The sequence below is a fragment of the Gadus macrocephalus genome, chromosome 13, assembly GCF_031168955.1.
Source record: "Gadus macrocephalus chromosome 13, ASM3116895v1".
NCBI classification, from domain to species: domain Eukaryota; kingdom Metazoa; phylum Chordata; class Actinopteri; order Gadiformes; family Gadidae; genus Gadus; species Gadus macrocephalus.
In genome coordinates, this window is record NC_082394.1 from 10,552,862 (window position 1) to 10,566,564 (window position 13,703).

Below are 13,703 nucleotides of genomic sequence, written 5' to 3' on the forward strand. Positions count from 1 at the left end.
ATATGCACACCTCAGATAACCTGTCAAACTGAATACATAGAATCCCTATCCCTGCTGTGATCATTGTTAGCTTACTTTTCAGAGTGGTGTAAATGGTGCGTTCAGATACACCTCGGCGACCTCAAATTGTTTTGGAAGAAAACTGCAGTAAACATTTTTATAATCAGATGTCTCTCTCATATTACACATTAATCCTGTTTTACTCTTTCGTTTTATCTAATTTGATGTGTTATGTAGTTGTACCTTATTACTTGGATTTAAAATCTTAAACAATATAATATATTACAATATTACAATACAAAATGTCAACATTTGGGCTCAATTTGTTATGTAGCCCAATTATTATATCCTAAATATGTTTGTCTTAGAATATTTATCTTTAGAGATTGGTAATATCGACAGTGTGCGCGCACGTCGGGTTCAGAAGTAAACGTTCGTGCGTTTACAGACACGCGCAAAGGTAGCCGGAAGTATCGATGGTAGAAAATAAAAAATCGATAAATACACAGTGAATCGCCAATACAGGTATTTCGTTGACTGCCCCTTCCACGAATACAAACTCGATTATTTGCGGCGGTCTACACGGTCGATGTGCTTGACGGGATGACAACAGCCAGAACAAAATCTTCCATTTTAACGAAGTTCCTCGGTGGGGTTTAGCTGACGTGGGGAGAAGTTGAGACTGCCAGAGAGCAGATAAACAAACATAAACAAGCACGGATCAGCTGAGCGCTTTTCCGATCCGAACCAACAGGACGAAAATGTCAAGCAGGGCAAGCCTCCACTGTTGATTCCAATAATGATGACCGTGATATCTTGATTTACATTGGTGTTAGCTCCATGTCATTTGTCAACATTGGCACACAAAGAATTTTGGAAACAACACGAGGAATAACGTTAGCCATAGACCATTACAGAAAATCCACCATTAGCTGCCGCTGCCGTTTTCCAAGATTAGGTAATATTATGGACCGAAAGTAGTTTTGCTTCAAGTAGTCCACTGTAACGAAACGAATACTTATCAAAGAGCAAGACGTCAGGTAATCATTGCTCAATAACTTCGCCTTTCCCCATAAGGCCCTAAATCACATACAATGCCACTTACATAGCATAGCCATTTTGTCTTGAATATTCAGTGGTTATGTCAGTTAAGAATATGTTTTTGTTATTAATTGAGCTTGAATGTACCTCAAATGTTCTAGAATAATTGTAGTCCCTGTTTACGAATGCACCCCCCTTATATTTAACCAAACACTTTAATGTAAAACCCTAATTTTGTGTAAGAATCAGATCTGAAAAGGATTGCATTTATTTATTTTCTCTTCCAACGTTCTTATTTGTGTGAGAAGTGGGATAAGAATGGCCCACCAGACCACCCCAAGCTCCCAGAAGGCCCTGATGATGGAGTTGAAGTCTCTTCAGGAGCAGCCAGTGGAGGGATTCCGCATCACACTGGTGGAAGAGTCTGACCTGTACAACTGGGAGGTGGCCATTTTTGGTCCACCAAACACACTCTATGAGGGAGGCTACTTTAAGGTGAGCCAAACTCGAAAAAACATTGATTTAAATTTGCATTCAGTGATTTGGCCAATGGGTTATATCCGAAGATATAAAAGCCTGTGGCAATGTGTATTTGTTATCATTGGATGTTTTCTACATTAAGCAAAAGTGTGCCTGAGAGAAGTGAGCAATATGGTCTGCTTGTGAATGGGGTTCACAAGCTAGGTTTAGCCCTAGAAATATAGAATGTCTTTTGATACGGCTGCATGTTAGACAAATCAGGCTAATGTAAGGACAATTTGTTTTGACCATGTTAATGTTCAGATAGTCATGGGCATTTGCCATTATTAACGTGCTAGAGATTATAGATTTTGATAAAAACCTTAGTCAATTGAACGATAATGACAAGTAGTAAGTTGCATCCACAAGTAATATTGCCATGGTCACATTTAAATAGACTAGTAATCTATGATGCGTATACCTTTATCGGATTCCTTTCAGGCCCACATCAAGTTCCCGATCGATTATCCATACTCGCCACCAACCTTCCGCTTCCTCACCAAGATGTGGCATCCCAACATCTACGAGGTATAACATTCATATAAACTCGAACACTCCTATGGGTTCGACAGCTTTTTGAACATGCAATTCATCTTTTCATATTCATTATGTAACCAAGTATAGAATTTCTTATTTGTTTTTTAATTTATGTCATTATTTTACCATTATTAGTCTTGATATCATGTTGGTTTCTGCATTGTGAAGTTGAAATCTTTTTACTGTTTCCACAACAGTAAAAAGTCGCTATATTTATGAAACGATACTACCAAACAACAACTTTTCGTTATTCGATTTAATGATTTGTGTAAGGCAATATTTTCTGTGAGCTTGTCAGACTGTGAGTTCTGGTTGGTCTTTCCAGAATGGGGACGTTTGCATATCCATCTTGCATCCTCCTGTGGACGACCCTCAGAGTGGAGAACTTCCTTCAGAAAGATGGAATCCCACTCAGAACGTTAGGTAATAACACCTCGCCGCTAATCAGTTACGTCCGTGCCCCTTGTGGATGTCATGTGGTCCAATTTGAAGATGGACAACCTTTTGATTACTCTTTCTATAATAACGGCTTACCGAATGTAATTCAAATGCCATAAGACTCCAAATGGTGTTTGCTGCTCTTTAGCACTGTATGCATTTAGTATTTATATTCTATAGAAAAAGAGGTCCAGGTTTTTAGATGATAGACCTTTTCTTAAACAGCAACATTTTCTGAAGTCATTGTGTTTGTTCTTATCCATAGGACCATTTTACTAAGTGTAATTTCTTTGCTCAATGAGCCCAACACGTTCTCCCCTGCCAACGTGGACGCGTCCGTCATGTTTCGTAAGTGGCGGGACAGCAAGGGCAAGGATAAAGAATACGCTGAAATCATCAGGTAATACGCCAACAGCAATACGCCATCAGGGAATACAGATCTAGACACTAAGCTACATGTAATTAAACACTGAAACGTACAATGAAGGAATTTATATCCTGCCTTATTTATGATATGTCAGTTCTACTAGTTACATATATATATATGTATGTATGTATATATATATATATATATATATATATATATATATATATATATATATATATATATATATATATATATATATATATATGTGACTGGAGTTAATTTGAGTAAAATCATCTTAGAGGAGAATGCATATCTGTTAAATCTCTAATCTTGATAATGTTAAATATTCAGGAGAACATATTGTAAATTATCTGGTCAAATACCGGGTAGAGCGCGTACCGCTGGGGCTCAGTCCTTACCTTAGCAACCCAGATTTGATTCCTGCCCGTGGTCCTTTGCTTCATGCCTTCCCCGCGCTCTCTCATACCTCCTGTCTATCTCACTCTATCATAAAGCATTAAAATGCAAAAATAAATAAATATGAGAACAAGACCGATATAAATCAAACCTTTGGAAGCTATAGTAGGAGTCATCTCATCATTGATTTTAGTATTTGGTCTAAATATCTTTTATATTTCATGATGAAATTATACCACTGGGAAATACTGGTGCTGGGTAGGAATGTTTGTATCATCGATCAAATGTGACAATGCAAGCTGATTATGTTTACATTGCGGCATCTACAGTCAACCCACCTGATAGTTGGGGAGCTTACACAAGTCCACACAACTAAGACAAAGAGGAATACCGTGGCATGATCACTACTGGATCCACGTGTTAACTGAGTATATACGTGAAGCTAAATGTGTAGTTGATCAACAACCTGTCCCTCCTCGGCCCGGCAGGAAGCAGGTGCTGTCCACAGCAGCAGAGGCGGAGCGCGACGGGGTGAAGGTGCCCACCACCCTGGCAGAGTACTGCGTGCAGACCAGGGTGCCGTCCCAGGACAGCAGCTCGGACCTGCTCTACGACGACCTCTACGATGACGACATGGAGGAAGAGGACGATGACGAGGACGAGAGCGAGATGGAATCTGGCGGAGAGGCCAGCACCACCGGGGGCAGCGGCATGTCCACCCGCCGCTATGACAACCAGGACGACTCCGGCAACGAGGATTCATGATGACCTGACTGGTCTCTTGGTCGTGCTGCAACCGCCTCCATTTTTTAATTTCTTTTGAAATTGGTGTGTGTGTGTGTGTGTGTGTGTGTGTGTGTGTGTGTGTGTGTGTGTGTGTGTGTGTGTGTGTGTGTGTGTGTGTGTGTGTGTGTGTGTGTGTGTGTGTGTGTGTGTGTGTGTGTGTGTGTGTGTGTGTGTGTACTTGTCTTTGTGTGTATCAGTCGGTTTGTGTGACTGGCTCTGATTGAATTTGTTTGTTTTCATCAGGAGTCTGAATAAGGTAAAGTTTGTGGCTTGACCCTCTTAACGGCTGGCAAACTCATTCTGTATCTGTCCTGTCTTTCGGATCTCCTTCCCTCGTCGTCATTTCAGTCAGTCATTTTGTGTGCCTCTTCAACATAGCTAATTTGTCTTTCTGTCCCAAATTTGATGCAATCTACTACATCCTGCAAACAAAAACGTACCTTCACACAACACACATCTGGACCAGTCCCCTGTACATCTCCCACTTCACATCACATCATAAGGAAAAGAAGATATGAGGAAGGACAATGTGAAGAACATGACGGTGAGCTCTCCTGACACTGGATGGAGTATTCCAGGTGAACCTAAACCTCACGTCTCTGCCTCTTAAACCTCAGGGCCTCTGCAGACTCTATGCCAGGAGAGGAATAAGTCAAAGTAAAAACTATATGCCTCCTCACCTTCATTTTCCTCTTTACTTTTGTCTCTGTGGGTGTTGTTCGAGGACAGGGATTCATGATAAAAAATGTATACAGTATCCCACCACCGATAAGTGTAGACTGAGTAACTCACGGTCCAGAATAGCCAATTTTTTCCGTTCTTGGCGAGTCAAAAATCTGGCCTTTTAACGAAACTTTGCACTATGTGAACTTTTCGATTCCATTCAAGTCCCAAGAATATTGTTACTTTTTGTGCTTTAATTAAGCCAACACATTGTTACCCCAAACAGGACAGAATAACGTATGTTGAGTGACCGAAACTAACATTCAAACATTTATTGCAATCAATCTGAACAAAAGTACAAATTGCTTTTTTTGTTAGTGTGCACCTTCTATTATTGGACTTTTACTCATGCCTTTCTCCACTCTGCCTCTTCTTCAACTGGTTGAACATCTTGTCACCTTAGAATTGTCTGAATTAACCCCAATGGTTTGTCCAGTTGGATAACTGGACAAACCTTTCACATGGCCTGTGTTCTATAACCGTTTCTGGCAGCCTGCACGGGCGTGGATTTGACTGGTTTAGTTGAAATCTCTCTTCAGCCTGAATTGAGAATCACAATGTGACTAATTATGTTAAAGGTATAATCCTAACAATGAAAGCCATGCTCTGTTTTAAGTTATCCTGCTTGACGCTTCTTTTTTTAAACATTTTGATTCTAGTCATCACATTTTGAGGAGCCAAGGACCTGGCGTACCTTTTTATTACACACACACACACACACGCATACACATATGGATGGACTTACTGCCAAGGAAATACAGTTGCTCGACAAATATCGACAAACTTTCAAGTGCTATAGAGGGATTGATGCATGTAGAAGGTTCTCTCCTTGTTCTCCTGGAATTCCTGAAAATGGATCTTGTGACTCTTGACTGTGAAACAAAATGCTTTATCTTCCATATTGCTCACCGCATTTGGGACACAAAGGTGAATGAGGAAGGAACTCCTGCTCACCGAATTGGGCCAATTGTGGATCTAGTGGTCATTCACATTACAGGGATTGACTGCATGCTATGGATCTCCTCCTCGCCCAAGAGCAGAAGACTGATGTCAATTCATGGGAGGACTGATGAGCATTAAGAGAACACATTTTCACAACCCATGTCCATGTTATATTCAGAGAGTAGAGCCAGCAGTAGTTCCTCTTTAGGGCTGGTCTTCGGCTTAGCTAATAAAAAGAGGAAATGTTATATCTTAGAAGTCACCCTTTTTTGTAACTCGTTTGTTGCCTTTTTTGTTTTTTTGTTCCCTTAGAATGTAGAGACCATGAAAAGGTTCCCAACACCCCACACACATAAACACACCCACTACACGCACACTAGTATCTTATTTGAAAAAAACAACATTTGAAAGTGTATATGGAAAATATATATATCCATTTTTGGGGTAGGTCGAAGGTGGATTAACTTAGTTCTTTCCATCCATGAGTGTGTATTTGGAGCATGTGTTTTCTGCGCCCTAAATGCCCTTTTGAGGATGAAGGCTACACACTTATTGGACTGAGAACTGATGTAGGCCCCCACAATCTTATGTGTTCACTTGGCCTTCTTTGATCGTCTGTTTCAATCCGTTTTGTTTGAGAGGATAAAAAATGTCACATGAGATTTATATTGTATGAACTACATTGTTGGGTTTTTGTTTGTGATTTTAGCGTCAGCATTTTACTGACATGCCATTGGAAATTGACAATGCATTGAGGGGTTTTGGCTTGATAAAGGGGGGGAACTATTGCAAAAGAAACATACAGCATACAATTATTGTGAAATGTTGGCAATTTATCCAAATAAAATAGTTTGTCATTGGAGTACTTTGTAATCGGTTTTCACCTTGTTTGTCATTATGTAGCTGTTTGTGTAATTTAAATAGATACTTCAATCAATTATAAATAATTGTATATATTGCAAACACAGAATTTGAAACAGGCAAAATGGTGCGGACACGGTCAGGGGGAAGAGCAGACTCCCAGTAGGGCTGTATTTTGCATGTTAACATGTGTCTTTACTGTTTGCATCCTATCGGAGTTATTGCTCCTCCTTGATGGCCTGTCCTTACCCAGAAGCTAGGCAGTGACTAATTAAAAGGGACTGAAATGTACAAGCAGCATCGGCATTGCTCTCAAAACCAAAGTAGAACAAATATAAATTCAAATAATTTATTTACTTGCGAGTAGACAGATTATTGCAAAAGAAGAGTGTGAGGCAACATGTCAGTAGCTCAACAGCATTACATTTGATATTATCATATAACCCAATGACGAGAGCATTGTACTAGCCTCGTGAGACCATCCAGATCACACAAGTTCACATTTGGTTTCTTTCTGCAGATGGTTTCGCATATTGCCAAATGCAAAAGACAATCAGGATAGTCTCACAAGGCTAGTATTGTCCAGCCAGTAACTATATGGTGTTATTTTAAATGGAATATGTAAAAAGGACCATTCTAACACTTGTTAGACAGTGATAGTAGTTTGCGGAAATTAACTTCCAACAATCAATAAAAACTGAAACCATAGAACCCACAATAGCAGAAATGTTATAATAGGACTGGCACATGAATCGTATTCTCATGTTTTCCCAGTTGGTCTGCTTCTGATCAGACCGATGCCTATTCAGTCAAACATGATTTATTCTACTTCATGATCTCCTTCTCCATAGGTCCTCTATTAGTGTTCTGCAGTGTCTTTAGGTAAGGTGTTTCTGTGCTGCCTTCAAGGTGTCCTGGAGGTCTTTATACTGTGCCAGGGAGCAGGCCTCTTCCAGAGGGGCCCAGCGGTAGTCCTGGTGCTCTTCAGACAGAGTCACGGTCGCCTCTGGGTCTCTCAGCTCGGCGAGCCAGTACAACACTTCCTTGGGCTTCCCCCGCACCTCATAACAGAGCTCCTTTGCAAAGTCTTCAACCACCCGAAGATGCTTGGCCTCCAAGCCTGCCTCCTCCTGGGTCTCCCTCAGGGCTGTGGTGAGGTCATCCTCCCCCGGGTCTACGTGACCTGGCCATATCAGAGATAAGAGATGGTTGGAGTGATAGTTGTTTGGTTGATAGTGGTATGGTTTGAACATTTCACATAGGCCCGCCTAATATGTTATATACCTTTAGGTGGGGTCCAGTGGTGTTCTCCGTAGGAGGTTTGCAAGAGAAGGTACTCAATGTTATTTGGAGGAGGTGTAGACCTGGCTAAGCGACGGAACACTATGAAGCCACATGCTCGCACTGCCGCCATCCTGTTAGAACATAAAAGCTCAAGTCAATAATTATGTCTGTATGCCTGTAGGTGCCAATACTTTATCTGACAATATAATAAGTAAATACTGGATTAATTTATCAAAAAGGTTAATGACAAGTATGTATTTCGAAGAGTTTTTGACGAGTATAGTATCGTCACGTAGTGTCGTTTAATTAAACGATAGGCACACTAAAAGCATACTCCAAAAGAGACTGATCCAGATCAATGTTACCTCCTCAAAAAGAGCAAACTAAAAAGACAGATGAATCCAGGCACATGGATTCAGATGACACCAGTATTGTTAACACCGGATAGTGCTTGTCTGAATGACGCAAAGATATATGCTACTTTTATAAAGCATCTCCTTTTATTTGTATAAATTATGTTTATATTATACAAAGGCTTATAACTTACAATGATTTATTTTGATACGGCTCTGTTTTTACTGCGGTTTAGGTTCTTTGCGTTACTGACCAACGCTTCAGTCAGCTTCCGAAAGCTGATTGGTTGGAAGAAACTAGGGGGTAACAGAGAAATAATTCCGGCTCGCAAAGCAAACTAAAATATTGGGTCCACTTTTCTCTTGCATAATAATGGTATATGTGATATAGTAAAGTATAGTATTAATAGCGTTATAGGAATGGTATTGAATAAGGATAAGAAATATGACCATTTATGTGTGTTGATTACCAATTGAAAGCGCATGGAAATTCATGTGTTAAATCCATAGACTGAATTGAATTGTGGATTATGACGAATCAACAAATTTTTGTTGGACGGTTTGCGAGCCTCTGGCAGAAAGTGATAAGACATTTACGCAGTATAGTCAACGTAGTATACCTACCTGGGGGTTACAGATAACGATGAACTCAGTGTTTGGCCTCCTTCCCCAAATGCTGTCAGAGCTCTTGTTAGCCTTTGGTGAGGAAACTGCTTTGCTGAGTGCCAAGGTAAAGAAACCAAACTTTTGAAAACAGGAAATAATTGACACAGAAAGGAAATTGTTACTACAGTACTAGGCAAGAAAGTGTCAGTGGAAGAGCATTATTATACAGTAGGCCTACCATGACTCTTACATTTCTGGAGTAGTTCTTACATAGTATGTTACTCTCTAGTTTAGCTTGAGGCAACTCCAAATGGTGTTCCTGATGTTCAAAAGTTCATTACTCTTTCTGGTACATACCACTTTGGTATGTATTTGTTTATATACATTACAGATATGGTTATGATATGATATGGTTTACAGCATTGAGATATTTTGGGTTCAACATCACTTTATTTTTATCCATAGTTTGCTCTGATTTTGTGATCACTAGAAGCACAATACTTGTGTTGGAAAAGCGGACAGATATACAGCCGTATCTCCTGGCATCATCTCTGTCACACTATGTTAAGATGATGTAACAAATGGTTTCTCTGTCGGTACGCAGAACTTGGGTACTGACCGAGAACTAGGATAAATGTATGCTTCTTAGGTTTTTGGTCGAATACAAATATATTTCCTAAAAAATTAGGCTGGGTACGATTATTTGTTATGAACTTATCAACAACGTATAATAATAAAAATGAACAGGGTCTGTCAATAATGCAATATTCTCAATGAGCCTGAGAACAGGCAAACCTTGGATACCTTTAAGAAAGAAAAGTTGTGCTCTAGCAGTGCTTTGAAATAATATAACACATTTATAATCATATATATATATATATATATATATATATGTATGTGTTTGATTGCTGCCTGTTTTTTGGAGAATTGTCTCGTGCCATGGAAGGGAAGAAGGATGCCAGAGGAGAGGCCCACTTCGTGGGGATGAGAGAGGAGTTGATTGAGGCCAAACGCTCCGTCAGAACACTAGAGGGAAGAGATGTGTTGGTCATCTACCACCTGGAAACTTTCTATGCTATTGACTCTTACTGTTATCGTGAGTAACTTTTGGAACCACGTTTGAAAAAGATCAGGCTCATCTGCTTTTAGTTGTAGATGGGGGGGGGAGTGAAGAAAACAGTTATTAATTAATTGTGTGTGTGAGCGTTTGTAAGTGTGTGCCAGTGTGGCTGCAATGTGTGCAATAGGTTGTGTATGCTTGCGTGTGTGTGCGTGGCTGCGTGCGTGTGGGTGCTTGTGTGTGCATGTGTTTGTAAGTGTGTGTGTGTGTGTGTAACTCTTCAAAAATGCTGCCGCTGGGATAGGCGGTGTGTGGGCTTTGAATACCTTGTGTGACTGCTTGCAGTCCTAGTCAATTAATTGTCATCATTCATTCTTATAATTTGTCACTTACAATCCAAAAACCCAAAACCCAAAACCCAAGACCATAACCTTTACCTGCTTTTTGTGCCTTACAAGCATCCAAAATACCATGGCTTAATATATGATCTTATTGTTTATCACTGATAACCTCAAAAACCTTGTTATCTATGGCTGGGTGTGTCTAACAGTCGTAAGGTGCATTCAGTCAGCAAAATGTTAAGATCCTCAAGAAAGGTTTGCTTACTTTGCAATTCAGTGATTATTGTGTCCCATTTCAAACAGATGAGGCAGGAGCTCTGCAGACTGGTGACATTGAGGTAAGAGTTCCCATAGATTTGTGTACTTGTGTACTTTATACAATTTTTAACTCTTTTTTCCCTTTAATCTATCCAGTGGACATTTTAAGCTAAATCCCCACAATAGGGGGGAGTTAAACTTGTTAATAAAGTAACATTTCTTTGCACGCCCAAGTTAGAAATGCAAAGCACTCACACAATTCAGTTGCAACATCCCCAGGTATAATACATTTTGAAAGAGAATTTCCTTAAAGAGGATGTTGTTTGTTGTAACCTTCTTGCAGGAATTGGGCGGCAAACTGTGCATTATATGTCCAAACCACAAGTACAAGATAACGTTGGCTGAAGGGGAGGGGTTATACAAGTACACCGACCCCAAGGAGAAATCCCCTGTTGCCATGTGGCTCTCTAAAGGCCCGAAGCAGAGAGTCCACTCGATCACCGAGGCCAACGGGGAGGTCTACGTCAAGCTGTCAGAAGACCCTCAATGGCGGGAGTCAGACTTCTACCAGGGAGAGAGGGGCAAGGTGCAGAGGGCCAACGTCGAGGAGGCCAAAGCAGCCAAAGCAGCTAAAGCCTTACAGGAGAAGAAATCCTGATAGTATGGAGGAAGCAATGTTTAGGCAATACCGATGTTTCTAATTGGTATCTGTAGACGGCATGACAATGGTTGACATTACTGGCTGGTATTAACTCATTAATATTGCAGGGAAGAAAACAGATTAATCAATTGTCTATGTGCTCCCATGCAGCTATGTTTGTATTGAAAGTAATCAATAGTGATCATGATGGATAAATAACCAATGTCATTAGGTGCCTTTAGTAGCTTCTGAGTATCGTATTGGTCAAGACATTCCATATTGGTTCATCCCTACTTGATAGTGATGCTGTGGATCTGGGATTTGATGATATTGGACATTGTGTATTCTTTAATAAATGAAGTGAATGTTGACCTGTATCTTTTCCCAGTAAAATGTTCTGTTCTGCTTAAGACATCTGCAGTTGAAAAAGTCTAGGAGCCTCGGGGTGTTGCTAAATGCATGGGATATGGATGCACTGCCGCAGCCAGAGGAATACCAATATCCCTCATGCATAATGCATTTCCCTCACCATAAATAATTATGTCTAGGATGCTCACAATCCACACAGCCATAGAAGTCTCCTTGTCATTTGATGAAAGTAAAGGAAATTGGGCCATCTTGTAATATAATTTGACTTATCGATGAGCTGGCAAAAAGAAAGCAGAGATTGTGTTCCGGCTCTCCGGCGCCCATGGGCTGCAACAGGCCTGCAGAGGCCCTGTTCACGAGGCAGGTACTGCGCTTTTCTCTGGTATTCTCTGAACACAAACAAACCATTTGACATGTAAAACACTATGCACACACACGCACCAGACCTAGGGCTACGGCTGAACGAGGAACATTAAGAATAACAAAGTTGACTTGCAGGACAAAACCAACCTGCGAAGGGGTGGGTTAGATCAGCCACCAGATGGACGTTTTGCATGTGGTCAGACGGAGGGAGTCAGCGAGTAGACACAACAGCAGGTGGAGTAATGCAGGACGCTGCTTGCTCCTGTGTTCATGTATTCCCATTATGGCCTCAGCATGTAAGGTAGCGCAGCACAAACAGCTGTTGACGGGCCGTTTGGCCCCGGATGACTGTGCGTCGTTCATAATTCATGGCCGTTAAGGGCCGGGCGGGACTCTGAACAGACATTTAAAGCACAACTCCACATGCCTTCAAATCATACCTGGTCTGCAAGCCAAGTAGGTACACTGACCTTTCAAGACATAATTGAATACAGGCCTATAAATTACCTCATGGGACATCAAGCACAAATATTGTTTGACCCCAGATACTAAATGATCCACATATTCAAACTGGTTCTGCACTTCTCTGTAATTACTTTGCAGTAGGGAACTGAATTGTCTGAACTGGCCTGAATTATTGTGTGAAGGCATGGCATCTGAAGTCTCCTTTGCCATTGTCAGGCAGTCTTATTTTACAACAAGCAGTCAGTCCAGTCCCTTTAATTCGGAGTCAACAAACAATGACAAGGAGTTTACAGCAATTGGCTACATTTGTATGGAGCAGTAAAATAGCTGGATTTATTCGATGTCGAGTCGCTCCAAAGGGGTAGCTTACAATAACGTAGTTTTTTCCCGATGGCACTGGTGTTTGTGTGCGTGTGTGTGTTTGTGCGCGCTTGTTTGTGTGCGTGCGTGCGTGCGTGCGTGCGTGTGTGTGTGTGTGTGTGCTTGTGTGTGTATGTGCTGAGTCAGGCGCGAGCCCTCTCCTTAGGGTGCTCTGCTCTCTGCTCTGTCTGTCTCTCAGTCCCATTTCTCCCTCGCTGCCTCGCTCTCCGAGCCTGATTATTTATTACTTATTACACTTTGCCAGAAATACTTACAGGGGGAGGGGGGGGGGGGCTTCATTCTTCTACGGAATAACCCTTGGCATGGACTGGGACATCGAGGTGCAAGGATATTTGGTTCAGCGTCGTTTCTGTTTTCTTTAAGCGAATGACAACTTGTTTCTGTGTAGCATAGTGACCGCCTGATGTTATTAACCGGCTGAAACGAAGCGCGGTGGACAGCAGACTCGCCAGGCGGCGGTCCGGTGCGCATCTGCGGTCAGGACATATTTTTTGGGGGTCTTTCTTCTCCAAAAGGTTCGCTTTAATGATTCGAAAGAGAGGCACACATGCGAGTGAGCTGCGAAACTCTCCGGCCGTGATTCAACGAGCACATGCCACAGATGAGAGGGATTAAGAAAGCAAGCGGAACCGCGACTCATTGCGGAAAAGCCTTTGACTGCAGACTCATGTGAAAACGCACCGTGGAGAACGTGCTCCGCGGCGTAGAGCCGAGAGAAAACCCCACAATGTAAGTTGCTTTAAGATAATGGATGGATAATCTCATTCAGATGTATCTTCATACACGCGGTTTTCCCCCGAATATATTAATATAATAATGCAATAACAATGCAATAATCATGCAATAATACTAATTATTATAATTGCAAAATGTATGTTTTATTCATTATCATATTACTTATTATAATTTGTGTTGTAATTATCAATTATAATCAAATGCGGTGAAGTGTAAC

The 13,703-nt window shown here is 41.1% G+C and overlaps 3 protein-coding genes across 5 annotated transcripts; 2 read left to right on the forward strand and 1 right to left on the reverse strand.

Moving 5' to 3' along the window:
- The first annotated feature begins 426 nt into the window (after positions 1-426).
- On the forward strand, positions 427-6,632 carry ube2r2 (ubiquitin-conjugating enzyme E2R 2). Of its 2 annotated transcripts, none has more exons than XM_060069992.1 (6): positions 427-1,040; positions 1,347-1,536; positions 2,002-2,088; positions 2,423-2,520; positions 2,801-2,935; positions 3,808-6,632. In XM_060069992.1, exons 2-6 carry the CDS (start codon positions 1,360-1,362, stop codon positions 4,082-4,084), a joined length of 774 nt encoding a protein of 257 aa, XP_059925975.1. In that variant the 5' UTR covers positions 427-1,040; positions 1,347-1,359; the 3' UTR covers positions 4,085-6,632. The 2 variants fall into 2 exon arrangements, with proteins under 2 accessions (XP_059925975.1, XP_059925976.1); XM_060069993.1 differs by having other exon boundaries at positions 1,350-1,536.
- On the reverse strand, positions 4,167-8,572 carry nudt2 (nudix (nucleoside diphosphate linked moiety X)-type motif 2). Its single transcript, XM_060069996.1, has 3 exons — positions 8,463-8,572; positions 7,916-8,046; positions 4,167-7,814 (listed from the first exon to the last, which is right to left on the reverse strand). The coding sequence occupies exons 2-3, from the start codon at positions 8,043-8,045 to the stop codon at positions 7,510-7,512; spliced, it is 435 nt and encodes a 144-aa protein (XP_059925979.1). The 5' UTR covers position 8,046; positions 8,463-8,572; the 3' UTR covers positions 4,167-7,509.
- Positions 8,573-8,835: 263 nt separating this feature from the next.
- Positions 8,836-11,550, forward strand: rfesd (Rieske (Fe-S) domain containing). 2 transcript variants are annotated; one of them, XM_060069994.1, is made up of 5 exons: positions 8,836-8,998; positions 9,800-9,970; positions 10,579-10,613; positions 10,768-10,812; positions 10,877-11,550. In XM_060069994.1, exons 2-5 carry the CDS (start codon positions 9,814-9,816, stop codon positions 11,189-11,191), a joined length of 552 nt encoding a protein of 183 aa, XP_059925977.1. In that variant the 5' UTR covers positions 8,836-8,998; positions 9,800-9,813; the 3' UTR covers positions 11,192-11,550. The 2 variants fall into 2 exon arrangements, with proteins under 2 accessions (XP_059925977.1, XP_059925978.1); XM_060069995.1 differs by lacking the exon at positions 10,768-10,812.
- Positions 11,551-13,703: the final 2,153 nt, after the last annotated feature.

Bases quoted from the DNA above. Each gene is read 5' to 3' on its own strand.
- ube2r2 (XM_060069992.1), top strand. From the start codon at position 1,360: ATGGCCCACCAGACCACCCCAAGCTCCCAGAAGGCCCTGATGATGGAG. The intron at 1,537-2,001 runs GTGAGCCAAACT...GATTCCTTTCAG, and splicing joins ATGAGGGAGGCTACTTTAAG to GCCCACATCAAGTTCCCGAT. The intron at 2,936-3,807 runs GTAATACGCCAA...TCGGCCCGGCAG, and splicing joins GAATACGCTGAAATCATCAG to GAAGCAGGTGCTGTCCACAG.
- nudt2 (XM_060069996.1), bottom strand. From the start codon at position 8,045: ATGGCGGCAGTGCGAGCATGTGGCTTCATAGTGTTCCGTCGCTTAGCC. The intron at 7,815-7,915 runs GTATATAACATA...TGATATGGCCAG, and splicing joins CCACTGGACCCCACCTAAAG to GTCACGTAGACCCGGGGGAG.
- rfesd (XM_060069994.1), top strand. From the start codon at position 9,814: ATGGAAGGGAAGAAGGATGCCAGAGGAGAGGCCCACTTCGTGGGGATG. The intron at 9,971-10,578 runs GTGAGTAACTTT...CATTTCAAACAG, and splicing joins TATTGACTCTTACTGTTATC to ATGAGGCAGGAGCTCTGCAG. The intron at 10,813-10,876 runs GTATAATACATT...ACCTTCTTGCAG, and splicing joins TTCAGTTGCAACATCCCCAG to GAATTGGGCGGCAAACTGTG.